We start from the raw sequence: 22111 nt of genomic DNA, 5'->3' as shown, positions 1-22111 counted from the left end.
AAGAACATGAATGGGGAAAAGACACACGTGAGTGCCATGCAAGAACCCTCTGAGGCCTTGGGGAAGATACGGGACAGTAGCAACCCCAAGAGAAGCCAAAAGGGTAGAGTAGAAGCCAGAATCAATCAATCGGATTTCTTCTTGGGTACAGCGTGGACAGTGAGGCAACAAAAGCAGGCAATGTAGACAGAAAGTATGGAGGTCATGACTCAGTGCGACACCCACCCTTGCAGCTGCTCGTCTTCCGACAGCATGGATTCCAGCACATACACCGAGAAAATTGTCAGGGTTCCTCCTCCTTGTCAGAATAACCCCTTGATTTTGTTGCAAAGCAGCTGCATTTGGTTTTACAACTCCTGCTTGCATTAACTTACCCAAATTAATTTCTACGTGCTAATTTTAAAGGGACTCAGTCTACTAAAAACAAATGAGAGTTGCAAAATTAGTCCCTTTGCTGTTCTCCCTCACATCTTGACTTCTATTTCTGTTCCTGCCACTCACCAGCAATCTGCCAGCAGGTGAATCACTTCACAGCGTTTCTGCTTCCCTTCAAATTTCTCATCTACTTAGATAATAAATTTGCAGAGTAATAGCTGTCTTTAGGTACAAAGTGGGCCTGTGCTCAACAAGTGCCTCTACCTGCTGCTGTACAGTATTACTGCTAATTGTCATCTTGGGCTTCAGCATATGCGTGGTCCCATGCTTCTGAGATGATCTCAGCTTCTCTCATTACAACATCCACTTTGTTTATTGTATTTTAAACTAGTCTGCACTGGAAGAAAGAAATCCGTGTGTCTAAAAAAAATGATGCCCATGCGCTGTAACTCCTGCAGTACCTACAGACGTATGACGGTGTGTCTAAGGCTTCAGACTCACACAGAACAGATGTAATTAACACGCTGCTGTTGAATGAAGGGGGTGTGAGTGTACCTAATTATACCTGTGTGTAACACTTTAAAACTGCATCATGTCCAAAGTATACTGATGAATACGTGTTGATCTGATGGCACCAGCTTAATTACCTCTCTAATTATTCAAGGAGAAGTATGCAGAAAGTTTCCTTTGGATTGGTTCTATCACAGTAATTGATTGTTACGCTGGTGATGCCACCACACGCAATCAAATAATCAGCAAGACAGAGTGAGCACAGAAAACAAAAAGGTCACAGGGACAAGCTGGCAGGCAGCACTGAACAGAAACCTGAACTACTCACCCAAAGACATGCCTGGTGTTCCTCAAATTAGCCTCTCAACTCAGGTGTCAGCACAGGAATATAGATGTATGAAACACCCTGTGGCATAAATAGTAGCAGCAGAGCACCTGGATCTGCAGTGCTTTCCTTGAAACAAGTGTCTACGTTCATGCCCGAGTCACCTGTAGCTCTTGGTGAGGGAAGGCGGGGAGACTTGAGAGTGTTTCAGAGGAAGAAAGAGGAAAAAACAAGTGTTCATGTGCCTCCGTCACCATATTCTCTAACAATACGGGAAGATTATCAAGCAGAAGGTTCAACAGGTGACTTGACTGTCATCTGTGAGAACCTCGGTGGCCCTGGGTGCAGAAAGTAGGCAGGGTAGTAGCAGGACACTGTAAAAGCAGTGAGGATTTCCAGGCATACAGTAATAGTTACACTGGGTTCTTTTCACATCTGCTGAGCACACTTCCTCAAGCACAGTCTGCCAACGATCATCACATGTGACAAACGCTCGTTACAGCGTGCAGAAGTCCCGCTGCGCATCAGCGTGCGGTGGCAATCAATCAGGGCCAGCGGGGAGCCAAGGTGATCCCTGCAGCACAGCGGCTTCCCAGCCGCCGTGCGCGCACCGTGTCAATCAATCAAGGTGAATGGCAAGCCACCGCACACGGATGGTCCACAAACCCTCGCAAACCCCATCTGGCTGCTGGGACGGCTGATGTCCCTGAGCAACCCAAGCTGGAGTGCACATCCATGGCAGGGAAAATCCTTCCCAACTTTGCTCACAAGTCAATCAATCAAAGGGAGCCTGACAAATCATTCAACAGTCCCCATGTCCTGCAATAAAAGCCTGAACCCAGTGAGCCAAAATCACTGCTGGAACGAGACGGAAGCCCACAGCCTCAGCTATTCTCCTTAGTCACCTCTCTCATCAGTAACAGCCACGTTCAACAAAAACTTCCCACACCAGTTATGCTTACAGACCTGATAAATGCACAATAGCCAAACTGCCAGCAATTTTACATTATGATCACATAATCTGCAGCTGAACTTAAATCCACCTGTAGCCACATTAATGACAATAAATATCATGCACGTTTGCCACCTTACAGACAGTCCTGTTTGTCTCTCCTTTGTTTCCACTAGATAGGCATCTCCATTACATGCCTCCAACTTTAAATTAAAAACAGATGGACAGGCTAGGACTGCTCTATACCAAAACAGAGTATCAAGTTCAGGTTCTGATTTTCATTACTTTGGATTTATCCTGGATTACTCTGGATTTACAATTTATCTAACTTCTATGAAGTTATACCAGGTGAAGTTCTACCAAAGAACTTCTATATCAGATGAAGTCATACCAAATGAGAAAAGTTTTCTCTCAGAGTCATCAACACATCAGTCATCGTCTTTAATGAGTTGTTGCAGTAATTACTATACGTATTTAATCTTGCCCTTGATGATGGTTGCCACCAAGTTCTTCATGGGAAAGTATGAATCTTTATCATTTTTCAGGCTTGTTTACTTTGGAAATTACTCCAGAAGAGCAATTCCTGTTAATGCATCAAGACACCCTTCTCTCAAAATAAACTTGACGCTTGTGAAGTGGAAATAATTCACTCTTGTTGCAAAATTAAATCACGATCACCTGTCCTCAGTTCGGAATAGTCTCCTGTCCTCAGTTCGGAATAGTTACGCTATTTGACGTTCCCCCATTACTGTGACATAAACAACTTCTGTTGCAGATGAGGTCCAACATGGCCAGAGGCTGTTTTGGCTCCAACAGCAAAACTATTGCTCTGACAAATGGGAATGGTAACAACTCTCGTCCTTTGTCCTCATGGATGAAGGTGGAGGAGTTATTAGCGGTGTTGAGAGGAAAGCTGCTCCCACCTATCAGCGACACCTCTCCACGGCAGACACGATTTCATGGCTCTTCTGGTATGAAATCAGAGCAACTAATGAGGGACAAACCGCACATTAAGATATTATTTTTTCCCTGGCAAAATTAACGAGAGCGCAAATTAAGGGCTTCCAAATCATTTTGCCAGGTACCCTCGGAGCTGACTGTAGTTCCCCTACTGCCAGTGGCAGCTTTAAAGCTGAGCTGTGAATTTGCTTTGCAGTGGGTTGTGTACATACCACAGTTTTGAAGTCCCTGCTGTCAAATCACAAATTCAGAAAAAGCTGAAGGCAACTCCTTGGAATAAAGCCGTGAGGACAGCAATAATGTGAAATGTGCAAGTGCAAATAAAATTCATAGCTCATCTTAGATGCACTCGGCATGTTAACGTCTCAACTATTTTGTTCATTTGCTACCTGTGTTCAGTGCCCCAAGGCATACGCTATTAAGGCATAAACCAGCATAATCTAACCTGAAGTATTCAAATGTTACAACATTTGCTGCAGAACTGTTCTCCAGAAACCACTGCTCTGAAATTTCTAGTTATTTAGAAATCTAAGCTGAAGACTTTGCTCTTTGGCATCAGGTTTATAAACCATTTCAGACACATCCTCTGCAGATCCTGGACACAGAGCCTTCAGGAGAGTTAAAATCTATAATTTCCATCCTCCTGGAAACCAGCATTCCCAATTGCACTTCTTCCGAGCAGCCACCGGCATGAGGCTCTCGAGATACATAGCAGTGATGCAGCCACGAAGAGAGGGAGATACACAACTGACTGTTTGCTCGGTCAGGGACAAGTCCAAAGACAAGAGCAAAGGCACAAGAAACGCCACAACATGGAGACAGCTTGGTCAGAGACAGATAAACGCCTAGTTATCCTCCTGCAAAGCATTTCAACTCAACTGCTTGAACATTTTCATTTGAACCAATTAAATCTGAAAGAAAACACTTTTGTTTAAATCAATGTAAGAAATCAACGTTTAAATCGATGTAAGAATGTATCAAATCAATCATATAAAATCGTTTAAATCAATGTAAGAATATAAAAAGGTTGATTTTTTCCTAAAATATTTTGTTGACCAAAAATAACTAGCTTTCAACAAAGCACTGAGAGAAGTACTTAAGTATTTGTTTTTAGTCTATGCCCAGCCGTGACTGAGGTGCCCCTTCCTCTTACCTTGCTGCAGTATCTTTGAAGTTTATCCGTAACAATGAACCTCCCTGACACTGGGGGAAAATGCAAATCCTGATATAAAATCCAGAGAGCGATAAAAAGAGAGCAATAAATCAAAACTCTTCTTCAAATCCTAACTTTGGTGAGAAAAAAGAAAACACCTGAAAATGGCTTGTACGACTTGCTCCTGAATAGCTCCTACCGCGGTGCGGCTGCAATACGGTCACATAGATTTTAAGCAAGAGAACAACATCGAAACACAAAAGACCATGGGGACATCAAATGACTGGGGAGGGTCGCTGCTGGAGGCCCACCTGTTTTATTAGAGAGTCGGAAGGACACCATCTTGTCAGGGATGCTGCAGACATTCCTCACCGAGGCGATGCAGCTGTAATTCGCGTAGTCCTGAGGTCGGAGGTTCTTCAGCTTCAGGATCTTCGTTTCTCCCTGCGTGTGCAAGAGAGAGTGTTAGGAAGAGGCCGAGGCAGAGGAACGAGCAGGGATTTAGGATACACCGAGACTGGCTTTCAGGAGGCAAGAAGAAGATGCAAAGGTGGCTAATTAGAAGCAGATGTTGAAGTGGTCCAGAAAACATATTTTATTTAATTTTCTGAAGGAATGGCAGCTGGCATAACCTAAAACCGTAGCCCCACTTATATATTAAAGGCAAAAGAAAAGAGAGCAGTGAGGGGGATACTGGTTCAACAGTCTTTCAAGTTGCAGCATTATTCCGGATAATATATCTTAAGGTACAATCTACATTATGAAAAAAAATCACAAGGCACAGAAATCCTGCTGTTTTCCTTTGAAAATGAGCTGCTGATGGATTTTATTTTTAGCCAGCAGTGTAAATGATGGAGCAGGGACCTGAACGGGATATGTAATGAAAGAGTTCCTTCAGACACAATCAAGAGAAAACTGGAAAAGAGGAGATTTCCACTGCAGTACGATATGAAATGGGCACTGCAGAACCAGAAACTCAGGAGAAAAAGCAAGTTGCTGAAATACGTATGTAAAATCTTACAGCACTGATAGCAGCAAGAGCAACAGAAAGCCGAAAGGTGTGTTAGATACAAAATCCTGAGCACGCAGAGATGTCATGGGACAGAGCAGGGAGGAAGAAAGCACAGGGAGCACAGCAAAGCTCAACAGGGTGCCAAGGCTTGAGGACACGACAGCGTGGACGGCTGTGGAAACATCAGATAAATCTATACCTATCAATACCTGCACATTATTCACTCTAGCATTAAAATAACAAACTTCCTCGGGCTTTCAATCTCCTCCTCCAGTTGCCTGCGTTCAAGTCTTTGCCCGTGTTCATACTGATAAGCTAAAAATGTATTATGCTTAGACAAGGCTAAGGCAGAACCCCAGCCCAGGGAGGCAGACACTCTGAACGGGCTTACAAAGCACCAAAAGAGCAAACTTTGGAAAACGTTCGTTAACACGTGTCCTGTTAATGCTGCTGCAACTTTTAATATCACCACAGCTTGAGCAGCGTGTTGAATTTCTTTTGACAATATCACGTCCACCAGCTACAGAAGGCCATACAAAATATGGTAGTTTGTGAAAATGCATGTACAGAACTAGCAAAAAGTCAATAAAAGAGAAGATACAGCTAGCCAGACAAGAAAAGAGACAGTCAAGAAATCAAGCTTGGTAGCTTTGGAGCATTGGACTGAAGTGCTTTGCATGTGCAATCAGTCCCCCAGAAATTATGTGACTTAACCACATAATTAAGCACATGCTGATTTACTGTTTGCAAGACCAAGCCTTTGAAAGGCTGCTCCTAAAGATAAAGATCCTACTTTAAGAAGAGGTTTATCTGGGCCAGAGAAGGGCCCGATCCAGGTCAGTAGGAACACAGCTACCAAAGTTGTTGAGTTCTGGAAACACAGAGCAGCTACATCCCATCAATTAAATCCTTAGCTCTGGACTCCAAGTTGAACTTGTGGGCTGAACTCACAGTGGTATCTGGATCGTGTCCCCAGATTGCAGAGATTTATAAAAATGTATATATATTTTCTTCGTTGGTTTGGATAATTAGTCTAATTATGTCTAATTGCATAATTATTGTAAATACAGCAAATTTAATCTTGTACTCAATCTGTGCAATTACAATGTGCAATGAGGATGATGCAAACTCTTAGGAAAAAATTCTGCATCAAGATTTTGGTTTTGAAAAGTTCAGTATTTCAAATACTCCCACAGATGAGAATGTGCATGTTTGTTCAATTTTTTTCCCCCATGGCTGCTAAAGTAAGTAGCTGACATTACCTGACTCATCAAAAAAAACCTGTTCATTTGTATATGCCCAGTTTTCCGGGTGCCTTCTATGATTTAATAAAACAAGAAAACCACCGGAAAGAAAAACTAGCCTTTTTTGGGTACAACACCTTAGAAAACTTAATCGCGTTACTACTTGTTTTCCTTTACATGTCATTTGATTTTCAGATTGATAATCCACCTTCAAAGCAATCACCAAAAAATGACACCTTAAATTTGCACCTCTTGATGCTCCAGAGTCAAATCCCCTCCATCCCTCTTCACATCAGCTCTTACTGCTTGTTACCGTATCATACGCTGAACCAATCATGCAGAGATGTGCAGTAGATGTTTATGACTCTTGAACCTTTAATTACATCTTTTCCTCTTATAAACATATATCAGATCTTGTAGGCACACCGACAAGATACGCTGATTCAACCTGACCTCCAATAAATGTAAAAAAGGTTATGGATAAGCTTTCGACTATCAACATGGCAATCTGATTTATTCATTAATTCAGCCCAGACAGAGGTTATAGGAAGAATGTGCCTAGTAACCTAGAAATATACTTTTTAAAAAAAAGTATTGAATCTAATTTCATGCGATGCATTTTATTAGATATGTTCATATTAGATGATAGGGAAGGTAATCATCAGCATTTCCATCTGGAAATATAAAACAAAAAGTCCCATGTCAAGGGAGTCTCTCACTTTTTAATTAAAACATTAAAAAACTCCAGTTTACACACTTGAGTCAAAGGAAACAAGCCACAGATTTGCTAAACTGGGTCCGTACATGTTAAATTAAAAATAATCTCATCACATTTAGGAAACCAATAACTTGACTATGTAATCTAATTCTCATCACTGCAAGGTTCCAGGCTACACGCTTCTCAGTAAAATACCAAGCCACTGTAGCAATATAAAGCTGTCAAGTACAATAAAAAGAAAAAATGAAGGTGCTCTCAAATCATTAGCTGAAAATTATTTATGAAAGTTGCAGGTTGCTTTTTGCTATGAAGACCAAATTACCAGGCAGTTTTCACCTCTGTCTTTACTCGTTATTGCTTAAGACTTTCCAAAACAATTTTTTCTCCTTTTTTTCTTTTTTTTTTTTTTCCTTTTTGCAAACACCGTCACACACTTTTGTCCATAGACAACAGGATATGCCACCTTTTTATTCTGAGACTCTGCAAATGTGCTAACAATAAATTAATCTGGTCTAATCTGACAGACTCTTTTGATGGCCCGGTCTGCCTTCGTGGCTGTGAGAGAGTGTAGGAAGAAAGCACTTCTTTCCATTTTTGCCACCTCATCTTTTAAGTGTGTAATTCTGGAACAAAAACTTATATTCAAAGAAGTGAAAGGCAGAATAAAATAAAAAAAAAACCAACACAGGGAGTTGCCATAGAGTTTAGCCTTCTTGAAAAGCCTTTTAGGCTGTAACGTCTGTGCAGAATCACTCTGCATTGTATTGGAAAAGATTAGGAAATAGCAGTCAAATCAGAGGTTTGGGCTTGCAGCGCCCAGGCAAAATGACTTCAAAGGGACTCCCGCAGATACCACTCACTGTGCATCTTCCCATAATTTCCTATTTCATAATTTTACAAAAAATTAAAAGACATATTTTATGTTAGGAAGTCTTATAATAACATATGGGTGCACTTGTGCCGGGGTGTAGTTATCTGGAGGGCATGCCCACTTACCCACACCACAAACCCAGCAGGGATATGCAGGCAGGTCCAGTTACAATGAATCTGGTGCAAGTAGCCTAAGGAAGGAAAAAAATACTGTACCTCCATTCCTACCTGGGTAAAGAAGGGCTCATAGATCTCCACTCCTTTATCAGACCCTTGCAGCAATACCTCTTGGCCGCGCCGCCAGCTGTACCGAACAGGCGGATTGGAGTTGGCAACGCACCTGAGAAACACCGTTCTCTCATAGTAAAACTGCTCTTTTGCTTCCCCGATGCTCTGGTGGACTGTTACTATTGGATCGTCCAAATCTGGAAAGACAGAAAAAAACCCCAAGATAAAGTCAGGCTTCAGTTGACCCTGCGATGGTTCTACGATGGTGAGCGCGTGCATCCCCTCGCACCCAAGTCAACAGCAAAATAGAGGCAATACAGCTCTAAAAGCCACAAACGTACATTTAGGACTTTGGCAGCAGAATCCAGTTTTAGAGTTTGTTTTCTTCTGTACAGCACCTAGCACAACTGGATCTTCATTTACGACTCAGGCTTTTGGATACAGCAATATATACAATATGTATGACAATGGAAATCGTATTTCTGTTGTTTCCAGTAATACTGAGGTTTCACCCGTACTGCTTTAGTACTTGTTTTTATGTATGATTTTAATTTAAATGTTGCTTAGACAAAATAGTTTATAAAGCTTTGGAAATAAATAGACAGACTAATTTGCATCGTAATGGTAGCATCAACTAGAACATAGATCATGTGCATGCATCTGTTTTTCTTTAAAGCAAAAATTTAATACAGTAATTTAATGCATGTTCCCTTCTTTCAGTTACATGCATTTACCTTCAAGCAGGTAAATTCATCACAGGCTTTAGAACTCACTTCTCTTGATTAAAATGCAGGTATCATATAATTACTCCCACCGCATCAGCTCAAAGAAAATTAAATCCCCACAACAGAATTCACTCATCTTAAACAGGGAAGAAATAACAATAGTCCTTGGAATGTGAGTACACCTAATTAATTAATTTGGGCTTTATACTGTCAGGAACAAGTAGATTCCTATTCGCAAGGTTTTACTATTGTTTATTATGAGCTTTCTCTGAAGGTACAATTACATCGAAGAACGAAGAAAAAAAGAAACAAAACAAAAAAAGCAGTAGCTATTTTTACTAAGTACTAGTTAAAAACACTCAACCCCCAAATGACGTGGTAAGCAATTCTCTGGTGAGATTTAGGGAGAAGTTACGCTACCTGGAGGGCTGGCAGCCAAGGGGAAGTTGCTGCTTTAAGTCTAGCTCCTATATTTCAAAGGTACGTCCAGGTTTGGCTCCAACAGTTATAATAAAGGCACTGACGCTGTTACCCACGGAGAGTAGGAACAACTTGCCTAATTATACCTGTACCGATCCGATCCGCGCGCACACAGCAAGAGCACGTTCCCATGTGCAACTCAGCCTTGACTGAAATAATTTCAGAACCTTATCAGCAGTGCTTCTTCCTTAAAACAAAATATAAATAATGCTTTAAATAGTGCTTAATTAATTACTCATCCACAAATTTAACCCCATTTTTGCGAAGTCTTGTGTGAGTAACTATCCAAACGTCAATTCATCAGATTTATTTGAGGCCACGATTCAGTGGAATGCAGAACGAGGTGCTCAGATCTTAGCATGACCGCCGATGTCAAAGGGAACGTGATCACGCTCCCCGTTTGAGTCCCTTTTCAAAGGTGGTGAAAACAAGGACAGTTGTTTTTGGGGAAGCATCACATGCATTTTGCTCCCATGTACTTTCCCCAAGTGCCAGTCAAACACCACTGTAACCACCACAGTGTGTAGTGTGAGGTGGACCATCAGCATAGCAGTTCTTAGAAAAACTGGGGTTTTGATAGTTTTTAAAAACTAGAGGTGTGGCAGAGGCACATGGGATTATTAAAGGAAGCCCATCATTAACAATCTGAATAGACCTGCATGTTTCAGATGTCCACACTGAAAAGCAGTTTGCACTTAAAAATTATTCTTTAGATGCTTACATTTTGTTTTGCATAACAAGAATAAAGCTTGAGAGTCTCTTGATCAACTAGAAACAAAACCTGTTCCAAAATTTGGAATAATTCAAGCAATAATATATTGTAATAGTGCACGGATTTTAAGTAAATGTTACCTTCATTCTACTCTACAAAACATTTAATTTAATATCACAGAAACAAATTATGAAACTGTTGCTCCAAATTAGGATGACATTTTCTAATGAGATTTCATTTTTGTTTTAAAGGTTATTTTAAATCACAGTAGCATTTGAAAAGGGATGAGATTGCTGAAACGTTGTGTCTTCTACTCATGCAACAGAAAATAAAAAGAAGGAAATTAGCTTGCTTCAATTTCTAGGCCAAAACACCTGTTCCCTGTATTTTGATGAACTACAGAACATTTCACACATGAATGCTTTCCAGCGTCTGCTTATCAAAGCACATCCTTAGACCACAAAGAAGGATGACTGGCAGCCAAGAGCCCCCAACACCAAGTCAGGGGTCCGCTCCTCGAATCTCTCACCCTTAGATGAAGGTGCATCCCCTTAGGTGAAATACACAGAGATCCAAGTCTTGACTCAGCTTCATTTTGAAGTTACTCAAGACTAGACACACTAAATCACTTAAAGCCTAAAAACGGGACTTAAGGCAATTGCGAAGCCTGCCAGTGTAAGGTGGCAATCAATACCCCGACACAAGGCAGGCTGAGGCTGACTGGCCAGAAGACAGCTTTGCAGAGGAGGCCCTGGAGGTCCTGTTGGCTGAAGAGGAGGTGGCCGACCACATCCCAGGCTGCAACAGCAAGAGTGTAGCCCGCAGGTCCAGGGAAACGATCCTTCCCTTCTACCCTGCAGCTGTGAGACAACACCCTGCCCAGGTCAAGACATGGACATACTGGAGCGAGTGCAGAGGAGGCCACCAAGACGATCAGAGGGCTGGAGCAGGTGCCATACAAGTAGAGGCTGGGGGAGCTGGGTTTGGCTAGCCTGGAGAAGGTAAGATGAAGGGGAGATCTAATTTCTATCTGTGACTGACTACTGGGAAGTTATAGAAAAGATGAAGGCAAACTCTTCTTAGAGGTGCAGAGCAGAAGACCATGAGCCAATAGGTATAAGTTGCACCAAGAGAAATTCCTCCTGGTTTTAAGTGAAAACAAATTCCCCATGAAATCAGACAAGTGCCCAGAAAGGCTGCAGGATATTGTCCTCGGAGACATTCAAAGCTTGACTGGACACAGCCCTGAGCAATCTAACCTAACTGTGAAGTTGGCCTTGGTTTGAGCAGGGGGTTGGTCCTTTCCAACCTAAATTACTCCATGATATCATGAGCTGCGATGCCATTGCTTGCTTGCGGTACCTGCTGTCTTGCAACGGGTCCATGCTGGATGTGTGTTCACCCCCTCGGACACTGGTACTCCTCTACAACATAGAGAAGCAGGCACCCTCTTTCCGCATGGCGCTGTACTATGACAGGGGATGGGTTTTGATGAGAGTACAAGGAAACCTCAAAGAAATTTAAGTTGGGAACGTAAATGCAGCAAGCCCGCTGCCAAAGCATTTCATAATGGTCAATTAATAGAAAATTTGCACTGCAGAACTTGACTGATTTTTCCATCGGCAGTGCTGGAAAGATCTCGACAGCTGCATCAAAGCAAAAGAAGCAGCGCTAATAGGAGCCAAAATAACGCTTGCAATTGTTGTGAGATTTCACTGCACACTCAACTGCCTGCCCCGCTGTTGGGCAGGGTTAGGCAAATGTTTTACTGGATTGTTATATAAGACCGTATTTTGCTCAGGCAGCGTGAGAGCTGCAAACACAATACAAAAATATTCTTTTTTTTATAATACTGCCAAGGTATTCTGCAGTTATCACAATGGAGGCATGCAACCGCCAAATTCATTGCCTGTAGACAGGCTATTTTAAAGTCACCTGATCTCGGGGGCATTAATGCCCACTTGTCAAAGGTCTCCAGAACTTCGGTTTCAATGTCTAATTGAATTGTTACTAACTGATATTCAAATTTCCAGGTAGGTTTTAAAAAAACTATTTAAAGCTCTGTGCATATGTGTGAGTATCTGTGGGTGTTTGTTCCCCAAAAGCACTGGAACAGTCAGGGACTTGGCAGTCTGGGAGGGAAGCTATGGACTTCAGGTATTGCACCGCAATCCACCTGGGAAGAGGACAGAGGGGAAATCACTGAGGAGACAGGGAGATCTTGCTGCAACGGAGAAAGATTTAGCACTGGGAAGCTCAACAAGAAGAATTTTTGAAGTGCTTTACAAGAGGGAAAAAACCCAAGAATTTTCATTCTGGTTAATCAAATTATGAAGAGTTAACTGACTAATTCTTTAAGTTAAACTGCAGTCATGGGTGTTGCTAGGTAGTTAAAGACTATTAATCAAAACAAAAATAATTACAGAAGTATGTTTTCCACAGAGGTTTATGCCACCATTAGGTTCAATTTTTCAGTCTTTAATCTTTGAATTGAACCAAACAGTTTCCAAAACCCAGACGGCACAGGCATGCTAAACACCGCATTGGAAGAATTACCTTCACACATCCCCAAGCTCTCAAACAAACAGAAAACCCAGTATAAGCTGTTCAAAGCGGGTCTAATCTAACTGCACTGTGAATTGCACCACGACGGTCAGAGATGTTGGTGTGGAAGGTGCACAAAAGCGTGGCAGATGCTATTAATGTTCTCTCTACGCTGAATTACAAAGCACTAGAGGCATCGCACTGTCTGTGAGTAGGGAACACAGACCACCCCCTGCAACCCTCACCTGAGCTCCAGAGGAGTTTCACACATACAAACAGGAGAGCAGGATCACAGACTATATTTGCTGTATCATCTTTTTTCAGCTGCTGGGACTACACAGCTTGCTGATTTCATTTGTTAATTAGCTGCCTTTGTCTTCAGATGTTCAAAGCAAGCGATGCTTGGAAGTTAGGATAATAATAAAACACGCATCTGGTAAATGAAACTGCTTCATCAAGACACCCAGAGAGGAGACAGCAGTGACGCATATATTTTAGCCTGCCTAACTCGTAAGTTATTCTTAAATACAAAAGTACAATGTTTTTCATGCTATTTTCCTTACTATAGCCTCCTTGACCTAGCACAAGCTATCAGTAATTACGCAGGTTTGAAGTGCTTTGTGGTACTGTATAATATAAAGCAGTTACACAGGATTCAGAAAATTCAACAAATAAATATTTCTTGCATACCGATGGAAAGGATAATGAGCTGTCTTGCGTGCCATTCATTGGTACATGCAGTGTGGAGACACAAGAGCCGCAAACAAGCTGGGAACAGGGGAGCCAAGTTACCTGGAGCTCCGCATAAGGTATTTTTCCCTCTACAGCCCTTTAAAAGAGATCTACTATGCATCTGCAGTGCCGTATTGCACGTGCAGTACAGATACAACAGTAGAAAGCAAGCACCATTTACAAGGCCAGATCCTGTAAGAAAGCAAGCCTTTCTTCCTTGCTCCCACAAGACTAAGAGTGTGGCCCTGGGAGACCCCTGATGAGCTTATATTGATTTCCAATACCATTTGGTGAAGATCAAACGCATGCTAGAAGGCTGTTAACATGCTCCAACACAAAAGGACAAACAGAATGACCTTAGCAGTCAGCAATGCCCCGCGCAGCTCAAGACCATTTCTGCCTGCCATGCTTTACCGAGGGTTGGAGTCTATCAACAAAGAATCCAAGAGAAATGTAACGAACGCTCGGTGATGTAGTTTTACGGACAAAACGTTTGCTTTATTCTTTTAATGAGGTTATAAATATACCTGATTGAAACTTGCATGAACTGTTCATACGAGCATGTCCTAATGACGTCAGGAGGATGGCAAGAGGGCGGCAATGGTTTTGTTTATCCAAGGACACCAAACTGAGCCAATGCTCATTATTTATGAGACTGAATTAGCACTGGAGTCCCTGGACAGCAGATACCCTGGCAAGGAGGGTTTTGCATTTACAGCACTAACAGCAGAAAACAGCAACGCCTACTACAATACTGAATTTCTATATGCATGTGCATACATGAATAAAGATCAGTGGATTTTCCAAATAATGAAGAGTCGGACGCTCATACAGAACGATATACATCTATGAATTCATAATAGAGGTTAAGAGTGCAAGACTGTACCCTGGCAGGGTCTGAGAGAGACACCGGCAAGGAGCTCTCAGCACAGTCCTGAAATAGATAGGACTGCTGGGATCACCGCGTGCAGTAAGAGTCAGGATATAATTTTCTTTCATATATAGAATTGGTGACCTGAGTACAGGATCCTAATCTGGTGTCAGCCATTGTTAAGCAACATTAAGAAATTAAAGGGCAAAGAAAAGAGCAACAGAAAAGTACTTATGCACTGGAGAAAGTACTTATGACTTCGGCTTGCAGTAAAAGATGTAAAGAGCGAGACGCATTTAATTTCTCAGAAAGGATGACTGAACAGTAACTTTATTATAGGATGTAAGCACCTCATTGTGGGAAAACAGCAGGTACAAAAGAGCTCTTTTGGCCACCAGTAATATATACGACAAGCAACAATAGCTGGAAACTGAAGGAAGCCCAATTCAGCCTGGGAAAGAATCAGACTTATTTTTTTGAAGATAAAGTAGTTGAACAGAGGAACAGACTACCTGGGCAAACAGAGAATTCCTCACCTCTTCAAACCAAGACCAGATGCTTTTTAGTGAAATACAAATTATTACATTCAATATAAGAACAGCTGAAAAAAACCCCACCAGACAGGGCTGTAAGATAAAGGAGATCAAACTAGACTGATGTTGTGGTCAATTCTAACATTAAATTTTATGAAAAAATGTAATTAGAGTTGATTAAAGAATTCCAGATCATTATCATTAAATCAAGCACACTTGAATCAAGAAATTGAGTTATTTAAGCTATCTTTTCATTCCACTTGCACTAGACTATACCGGAGTGTCAGCACGCTTTGGTTCCCCACCCTGCCGGGTACGGCTGTGAAAAATGCTGATGAACCGTGACTACCCACAACCAAAGCGTGCAAGAAACAAGAGTTAAAGCCACTCTTACACTGCAGGGATTGAAAGGGCAGCTAGGTAACGGGACAGCAGTTACAAAAGCACTCATAACGTATGACTCTGCTACAGGATTTTCGCTTTCCAGTGATTTATCTTCCTTCTACGAACTAAGATTCACATATAAGCATACAGGAGTCAGACAATCTTCAAGCAACACAAATTCTTATCCCAATATATACAATTGCTTGAGGAGGCATTCTGCAGTAACTGCCGTGTTATTATCCTTATTTTTTAAACAGGTAACCTTGGTGGTTTTTTTTATTTTCTTGGTACCTGTAAAGAAACAGAACGGAAGATTACATTATAAAAGAAAAAAAGATTTACCAACCAAGCCAGGAGAAACAGGCACTAATACTAAAGGCCGCCCGACGTGCATGACACATTACTAGGAATAATCGTTACAAATAGGACTTTTTAACATGATAAGTAAGTAATTATTGGTTGCATAATCCCAAACCTAATTAATGCTCACTCCTTCATTTTTTAAAGAGACTTAATTTTGTTGAAGTAATGAACATCAAACTGGGTTAAGAAAGTCTAGTTCTAGACCACATCCATCTCCAGTTAATGGCTTCAGTAAAATTCTTCCAGAGACTCCTCATAAAGTTTAAATCCCTGTTAAAAACTACATTCTGAACACACTGAGTGCAAATAGTGGTCCCTCGGAGGGCAGGGGCTCCTGATAACACCCCACTGCTCTCTTACTGACTTCTTCTGGACTTAATATATTCTAAAATTAGTACAAAAACATTTTACTACAGAAAAAAATATATATTCCTATATAACAGAAAGTGCAAGGTTTCCTTCCCCCTGCCCCATATATGTTCTTTTCTTCCAAGATTCACATTTATTTTCCAGCCTTAAACTCTTTACCATTAAAAATGTCAGTACAGAAATCTCAACAGTGCTCTGCATACTTTCTCGCAATCTCTACTCTTAAAGAAGACCATATTTTTTCCCAGTTTTACTTGAACAGAATACAAAATATGCATTTTAGGGGAAGAGAAATAAAAATAAAGCCAGGACTAGAAGAAATAAATAATGGTGAGTGGATGATGAAAAAAGGAGGGCATGTAAGAATCTCCTTGGAGGCAAATGAAGATGACAAATCAAACAAAACTATAGCAAAGAGGAAGAGGAAAATGAACCTGCCCAGAATATTTAGTGCCCACGCCTGAACCCAGACAAATGAAGTCTTTCTGCTGACTTGAACGAAATTCCCCAGACAGTCCATTTTAGAAGCACAGGCTAAAATCCCATCCATCTTGGAAGGGACCCTTAGGTGGTCATCTAGTCCACATCTTGCTTCTCTCCATACTGATAATGCCCATCAATATTGCATCATCAGCAAAAATTCATACCAAAACATTATTACAGCATGTAAATGCAGCTATAATATCCCAAAGAGCAGCTAAGATTTGCTTCCTTAGATAACTGCATTTGACTGCCCATCTGCCAAACCTCCCTTCCCCAAAACCTTCTGAGCTTTTTAGCTTCTTTTAGCAAAATTTCAAATGGGGATTCAGATCCCAAAGATAATTAACCTCCAGCACGTTATATAAAATTGGTGTATGCACGCGGGGAGAAGCGGGCACTGGAGCAAGGCTCAGATTAGCTGAGGGAAACACTGCACCGTGAGCTCATCGTGGCCAGCAGGCAAGCATCGGGCACCCATGGGTGCCCTCTGCAGAGCCCGTCATCACAGAGCTACCGCGGAGACTATGGCGAACAGCAAGTCTTAGGGAGAGGGAAGGGAGTTAGAGGTGCGGGGAGGAAGGACACAAATCTGTAAGAATCTAAGTTTTATTAATTCTGTTACTCTAATTATACAAAATAATGTATAGTTGTGCAGGTGGAGGACCTTGAGCTGTTTGCTTAGATGCCTTCTGCAGTGCTCCTGGTAGCCCTGCACGTGCTGACTCCCAGGGCTGAGCCTTCCCCTGCACTTTTTGCTCCTCAGAAAAGGGGTATCAAGTGAAGGAGTGCATTTCTGGTTATAACAAGACAACCCACACTAAATCTCTTCAGAACAGCCGCAAAACCTCACCTTCCAGAGAAGCTGCCGACAAAACAAACCATATGCCAGGGAAGTTTTCAGATACGTACAGTTGGCAGAAGGGGAGTATTCCAGTTAGCAATAGCAAATTTGAAAGACATCGTAAACCATAAACTCAGCGCTTTATATAATCTAGGTCTATTCCTGTTACAGCTCAAATCAGATTCCTACAAACAGACTGAATTTTCAAGCCATTAATACGGTCTATCTTTCCACTCGAGGGATATTTACAGCATCAATTATCTTGAACCTCATCTGACATGTACTCGTCTCAGACTGATCTAACTACAGCTATTATCATGTGTTAGAGACAGTTCTAATTTAGAAAAGGAATAGCATAAAAAGGCATTCAAATAACCTTACAGCACTCTTAGTAGATTTTTTCCAAGGAGGAAAATAAAATCTGTATACGCAGCCAGGTAATACTATGGAATTAATACTCTGTAACTAATTGTAAGCTTTTTTCTTTAGTTAAAAATACTGATGTCCGGAGTATTATATTGAAAAAATTCTGCAAGGTACTTCCTCAGCAGCTATTCAGGGCTAATTAAACATCATTGAAATGAGCTCAACATGAAAATACAAATCTTCCTCGGCTGATCCTAATAGCAATTTTGCATTTCCATTCCTGCACGCATGCATATTTAATCTTCGCTTCTTAATTTTCACAAGCAAGATTGTCAGTATGTATTAGTCAGTTATTTTAGTGTTCACTGTAAAAGGCCTATGCCTTCGGACACCCAGACACCCACCGCACGGTGGGTGGGTGCGCTGTGGCCGCTCTCACTCCTGCTGACCAGCACCATTCCCATGATTCATTGTTTTCTGTCTGTCCACTTCTATCTATTATCTCTTTTTTTATGCAAACTGTGTCTGTCAGTGTTCTGTGTTAATGCATCCCTTAGTATCATAGTTGCAGTACCATAACTGAAGTGTATTATTCTCGTGACAACATTCACCCATAACTGACAATCATATGCATGTATATATTTCAACCTAATGGAAAAATAATCCTACTTCTGAATCTTTTAAAAACTGCCCCTTTCAGAGCATCCCTAATCCAGTAAAACCTTTAACAGAACTGCAGACAGATAAGCATAACTCGATACCAGCAGTGAGCGTATTGCAGCCGCAGCCAAACGCCTGCTCTCATCAGCCAGCCTCGGAGTATCCCTCTCAGGCTGGATGACACCGGGCGACAGCCCAGGTCAGGGTCCCTCCGTGGTGCTCAGCCTCCGAGTCACATTGCAAACGATAGCACATCGCAAATGCAGGACAGACAGAGCAGGGAGTCTCTATTTTTCCCTAAAGAACAAGAAATCAGAGTACGCAAGAACTGTGCATTTGAGTTGGGGTGTCTAGGGGAGACATCCGAGGGGAAACACCTCTGCACCCCAATGGGAATGGGTTACCAGACATGCATGTGTGCCTTTGCAAATCTCTCCAAAGGTGATTTTGCGTGCTCATCCCTGGCACATCGGGACGGGTGCTCCTGCCAGGGCCCCCTCGCCTGCCGGGTACGCCGCTGCTTTAGGCTCCTACTCTGAGTAAAGCACAGGTCTTCCCACCTGCCCTGCTGCCAAAGCAGCAGCACCAGCACCAGCTGACGAGCGGTGACAGTGCAATCCAAACACCTGGAGGCCCCAGACTCCATGAAATAGCCCCAAAACAAAGAGGCAAGTGCAAGCAATGGCAAGGCATAGGCAACAACCTGAGAGCGCTCACCAACTTCACCTATGCTGCTGTATTTTCAGCCTCCAGTAATTTATTTTAAACAGAGTTTATTTTAGTTAGATTACCCAACAGCAAACACAGGCTAACACGGTGGGGATCAGGTGGGGCCAGTTCTCATCGGTGCTGATGCACACGCAGATGACTAGGAGTTTGAGAAGGCTAACGCAAGCCAGAGCGGTCTGCACCTCCGTGGGTGGCCGCAGGGAGCCATGCAGGGGGTTGGCGGATGCTGGGGCACAAATTGATTTGGACCGAATGAATCCTAATGACGACACACGTCGTTTTTAAATCAGCAAACAAGTTAATATTACTTTTACCACCCTGCTTCAAACTTTGCTCTCAGACGAATGCCCAGGGCTCCTGGGGAATTCTGTGGGTGCGGTACCTGGCTCTCAAGCTCACATTCCCATCTCCTATGGAATACAGGATCCCCTCGTCCCCAGAAACCTTGAGGGGTTTGACCCTGGCATTCTCACCCAGAATAAACACTCCTGCTTCAGCTGCAAAATCAAACAGGAGTCTTTATTTACAGCCACATAAAGCATTTTTTTTATTTACACAACTCCCTGTATCAGTTGGATCCTCCCGATACTACAAGCTAAGGACAGAACCTAACGCATGCCTACTGACTTCACTGCATCTGCCATCATCTTTTGATAACACCGTAAGAAGATTTTTTTTTTTTTGACCAGGAAGGGATCGTAGCATGCCGCTTTCTCTCTGAGGGGGAGCTCGACAGGCTGCAAACCCACCACAGCACTTGGGTCTCTGCTAAATCCCCAAATCAGCTCGTGCTCCTGACAAAGGATGCGCGGAAGCATTGCTCCTGACACAACCTCGCTCGGAGCTGCTTCTGCAGGCTGCCCAGGGAGCTTCCAGGAACAAAAAACTTCGTCCTACCATTGAACCACCTTGTTAACTTTTTCTGGTGAGGCTTGTTTGAATTTCCACAAACAATGGGCACCAGTCCTACACTTACAAACACACACAAATAAATAGCCCATGTTAAACTTTTTTTTTTTTTGTTCTCTCCAGAAAATAACAAGTGTCAGGAACACAGTGGGATGCAATCAGACTGATGAAAAACGGTAATTTGAGAGTTTGAGAGCCCTTTTGCGGAGCCAGAGGCTCGACCTTGCATTTGCTTTATTCTTGGCTTGCTTTTATTGAAATTGCTGTAATTTTAATAAAAAATTCTAATGGTTTTGAATGTCTGTTCTTACTGCTGTGCCTTCTGTGTCTTCCTGATATCCATCACTTTGTAAGAAACAAGCACACACAAAAGAAACCTTTTATAATACCGGATAATGACCACCACTGTGTTTTGGTGATATTTCAGGAGAGCAAACCACAGATTCAAAAAGGGCAGCATATTCATTGTCAAGATCAATGCTCAAGTCAAATCAGAGACTTCTTGCAAGTGGAGTGATTGCAAATGAGAGCATGGCAGAGCAAGACCTGGATTATAGACAAATTATTTGATGTAAGTAACCAACAGACAAACTGCACTTGACGGATGCAAGTCACATTGCCTAGCGCAGTCCTGGAAAGCACTGAAATACCACAGCAGTTGTACAGGATGGAAAGAATCTCCTCTTTTTTGGGAAATATGCGCGTAAGTATCCCAAAGTGATGCCATGTCAGCAGTCTTGCAGCTACTCCGCGACTGTTTAAGCTAATGAAGAAAACTGTAACTTCACTGCTCCATCCCTGGGCGACGGCAGTGTTATGAAGAGCTGTAGAGAAGGGGAGGGAGAGAGGCTTTGGATTTCAGCTGTTCTGTCACCGACCAAGAGTTAAACAGTCAGCAAAAGGTGCAGTGCAGATCTTACAGAATTTACAGGACAGGCTAAGACTCACCCGAGGAATAAAAAAAATCTTCTATAAAACCAGCGTAAATCTTTCTTAAAAAAAAAAAAAAAGAAAAAAAATTAAAATCAAGATACTTGCTACACTATTCAATGCTCTAATTATCATTTGCAAGAAAAAAAAAAAAAAATCAACAATCTAAAGGATCCCTCCCTTACAGTCAGATTCATTTGCCTGGACATACTAGAATATAAATCTAAAGTTGCAGGAGAAAAGGGAAACGAGCGGGAAGGTTCTTGCTGTGCAACGCGAACCCATGGCAACAACTGAGGCTCAGTCAAGCGCAGCACTATCGCTTCCCTGCGAGTTTTTGGAAGGGATTTTTGGGGATGCCCTACCAAACCAATGCTGGTCAAAGAGAAATTCTTTTTTGAGCTCTTCAGTTGCTCTCTACAGACCTTCTGGCATTTTCTCCCGATCGTTCTAGAAATTCAAAGGCAGATTAAATTAGCTGGTTCCTTGTTATGAAACTGCCACGGAACACAATGTCCCATGGAAATGGACACGTCAAGCAAATTAGACAGAGGATGAAGAATTAAAGAAAAACACATATTCCAATCAGTATACATCCAGGACTTTATTCTGAGATATTTGACTGCTTTACTGGAAGTGGGTTGGTAAATTTGAAGTTTAACCATTCTTTCTCAGTTTGTAACGACTAGCAATACTTGCTAAATGGTTTCCCCAAAAATGACAAACCCTTGAAAGTGCATTTATAGCTCCTCAGGTCAAAGAGAGAGGAAGAAAACGCAACAAGTCCAAACTCGGGCATTAGCAGCACTATCTACCCTGATGTGTTAACGCATAGTTACCACGTCAATGCTAATTAGCCAAAGGTCATTCAGAAAATGAAGTTGAGTTTTTCCTTCCAAGAGTTTTGAAACCGAAGTGAATGACACTGAAGTTGACAAATGACTCCACTGAAGTTGAAGAAAAGCAAGGTTTTTATTCATGCTCTCCTTGTAGATATTATTATCACCAACACCACCATTGGGTATCAGTTTATATACACAGAACTGAATGACTTATTTCCCCACAAGCGCTCTGGCAGTCTCTTAATTAGCATTCACTACAGGGAAAGACTCCCCTTATTCCTGACAACTGTC

The 22111-nt window shown here is 42.0% G+C and overlaps 1 protein-coding gene across 1 annotated transcript in view; it reads right to left on the bottom strand.

Moving 5' to 3' along the window:
• MDGA2 (MAM domain containing glycosylphosphatidylinositol anchor 2) overlaps positions 1-22111 on the bottom strand; it is a 397387-nt gene that overhangs the window by 182934 nt on the left and 192342 nt on the right. Inside the window, exons 4-5 of the mRNA XM_076345813.1 lie at positions 8348-8544; positions 4587-4719 (exon numbers count right to left, since the gene is read on the bottom strand). Coding sequence (XP_076201928.1) covers positions 4587-4719; positions 8348-8544 — 330 coding nt within the window. The remainder of the gene's footprint in view (positions 1-4586; positions 4720-8347; positions 8545-22111) is intronic.

Source organism: Aptenodytes patagonicus, chromosome 7, assembly GCF_965638725.1.
Source record: "Aptenodytes patagonicus chromosome 7, bAptPat1.pri.cur, whole genome shotgun sequence".
Classification (NCBI taxonomy): domain Eukaryota; kingdom Metazoa; phylum Chordata; class Aves; order Sphenisciformes; family Spheniscidae; genus Aptenodytes; species Aptenodytes patagonicus.
Note: the sequence above shows the minus strand (reverse complement) of the source record. Positions and strands in the feature narration are given on the sequence as shown.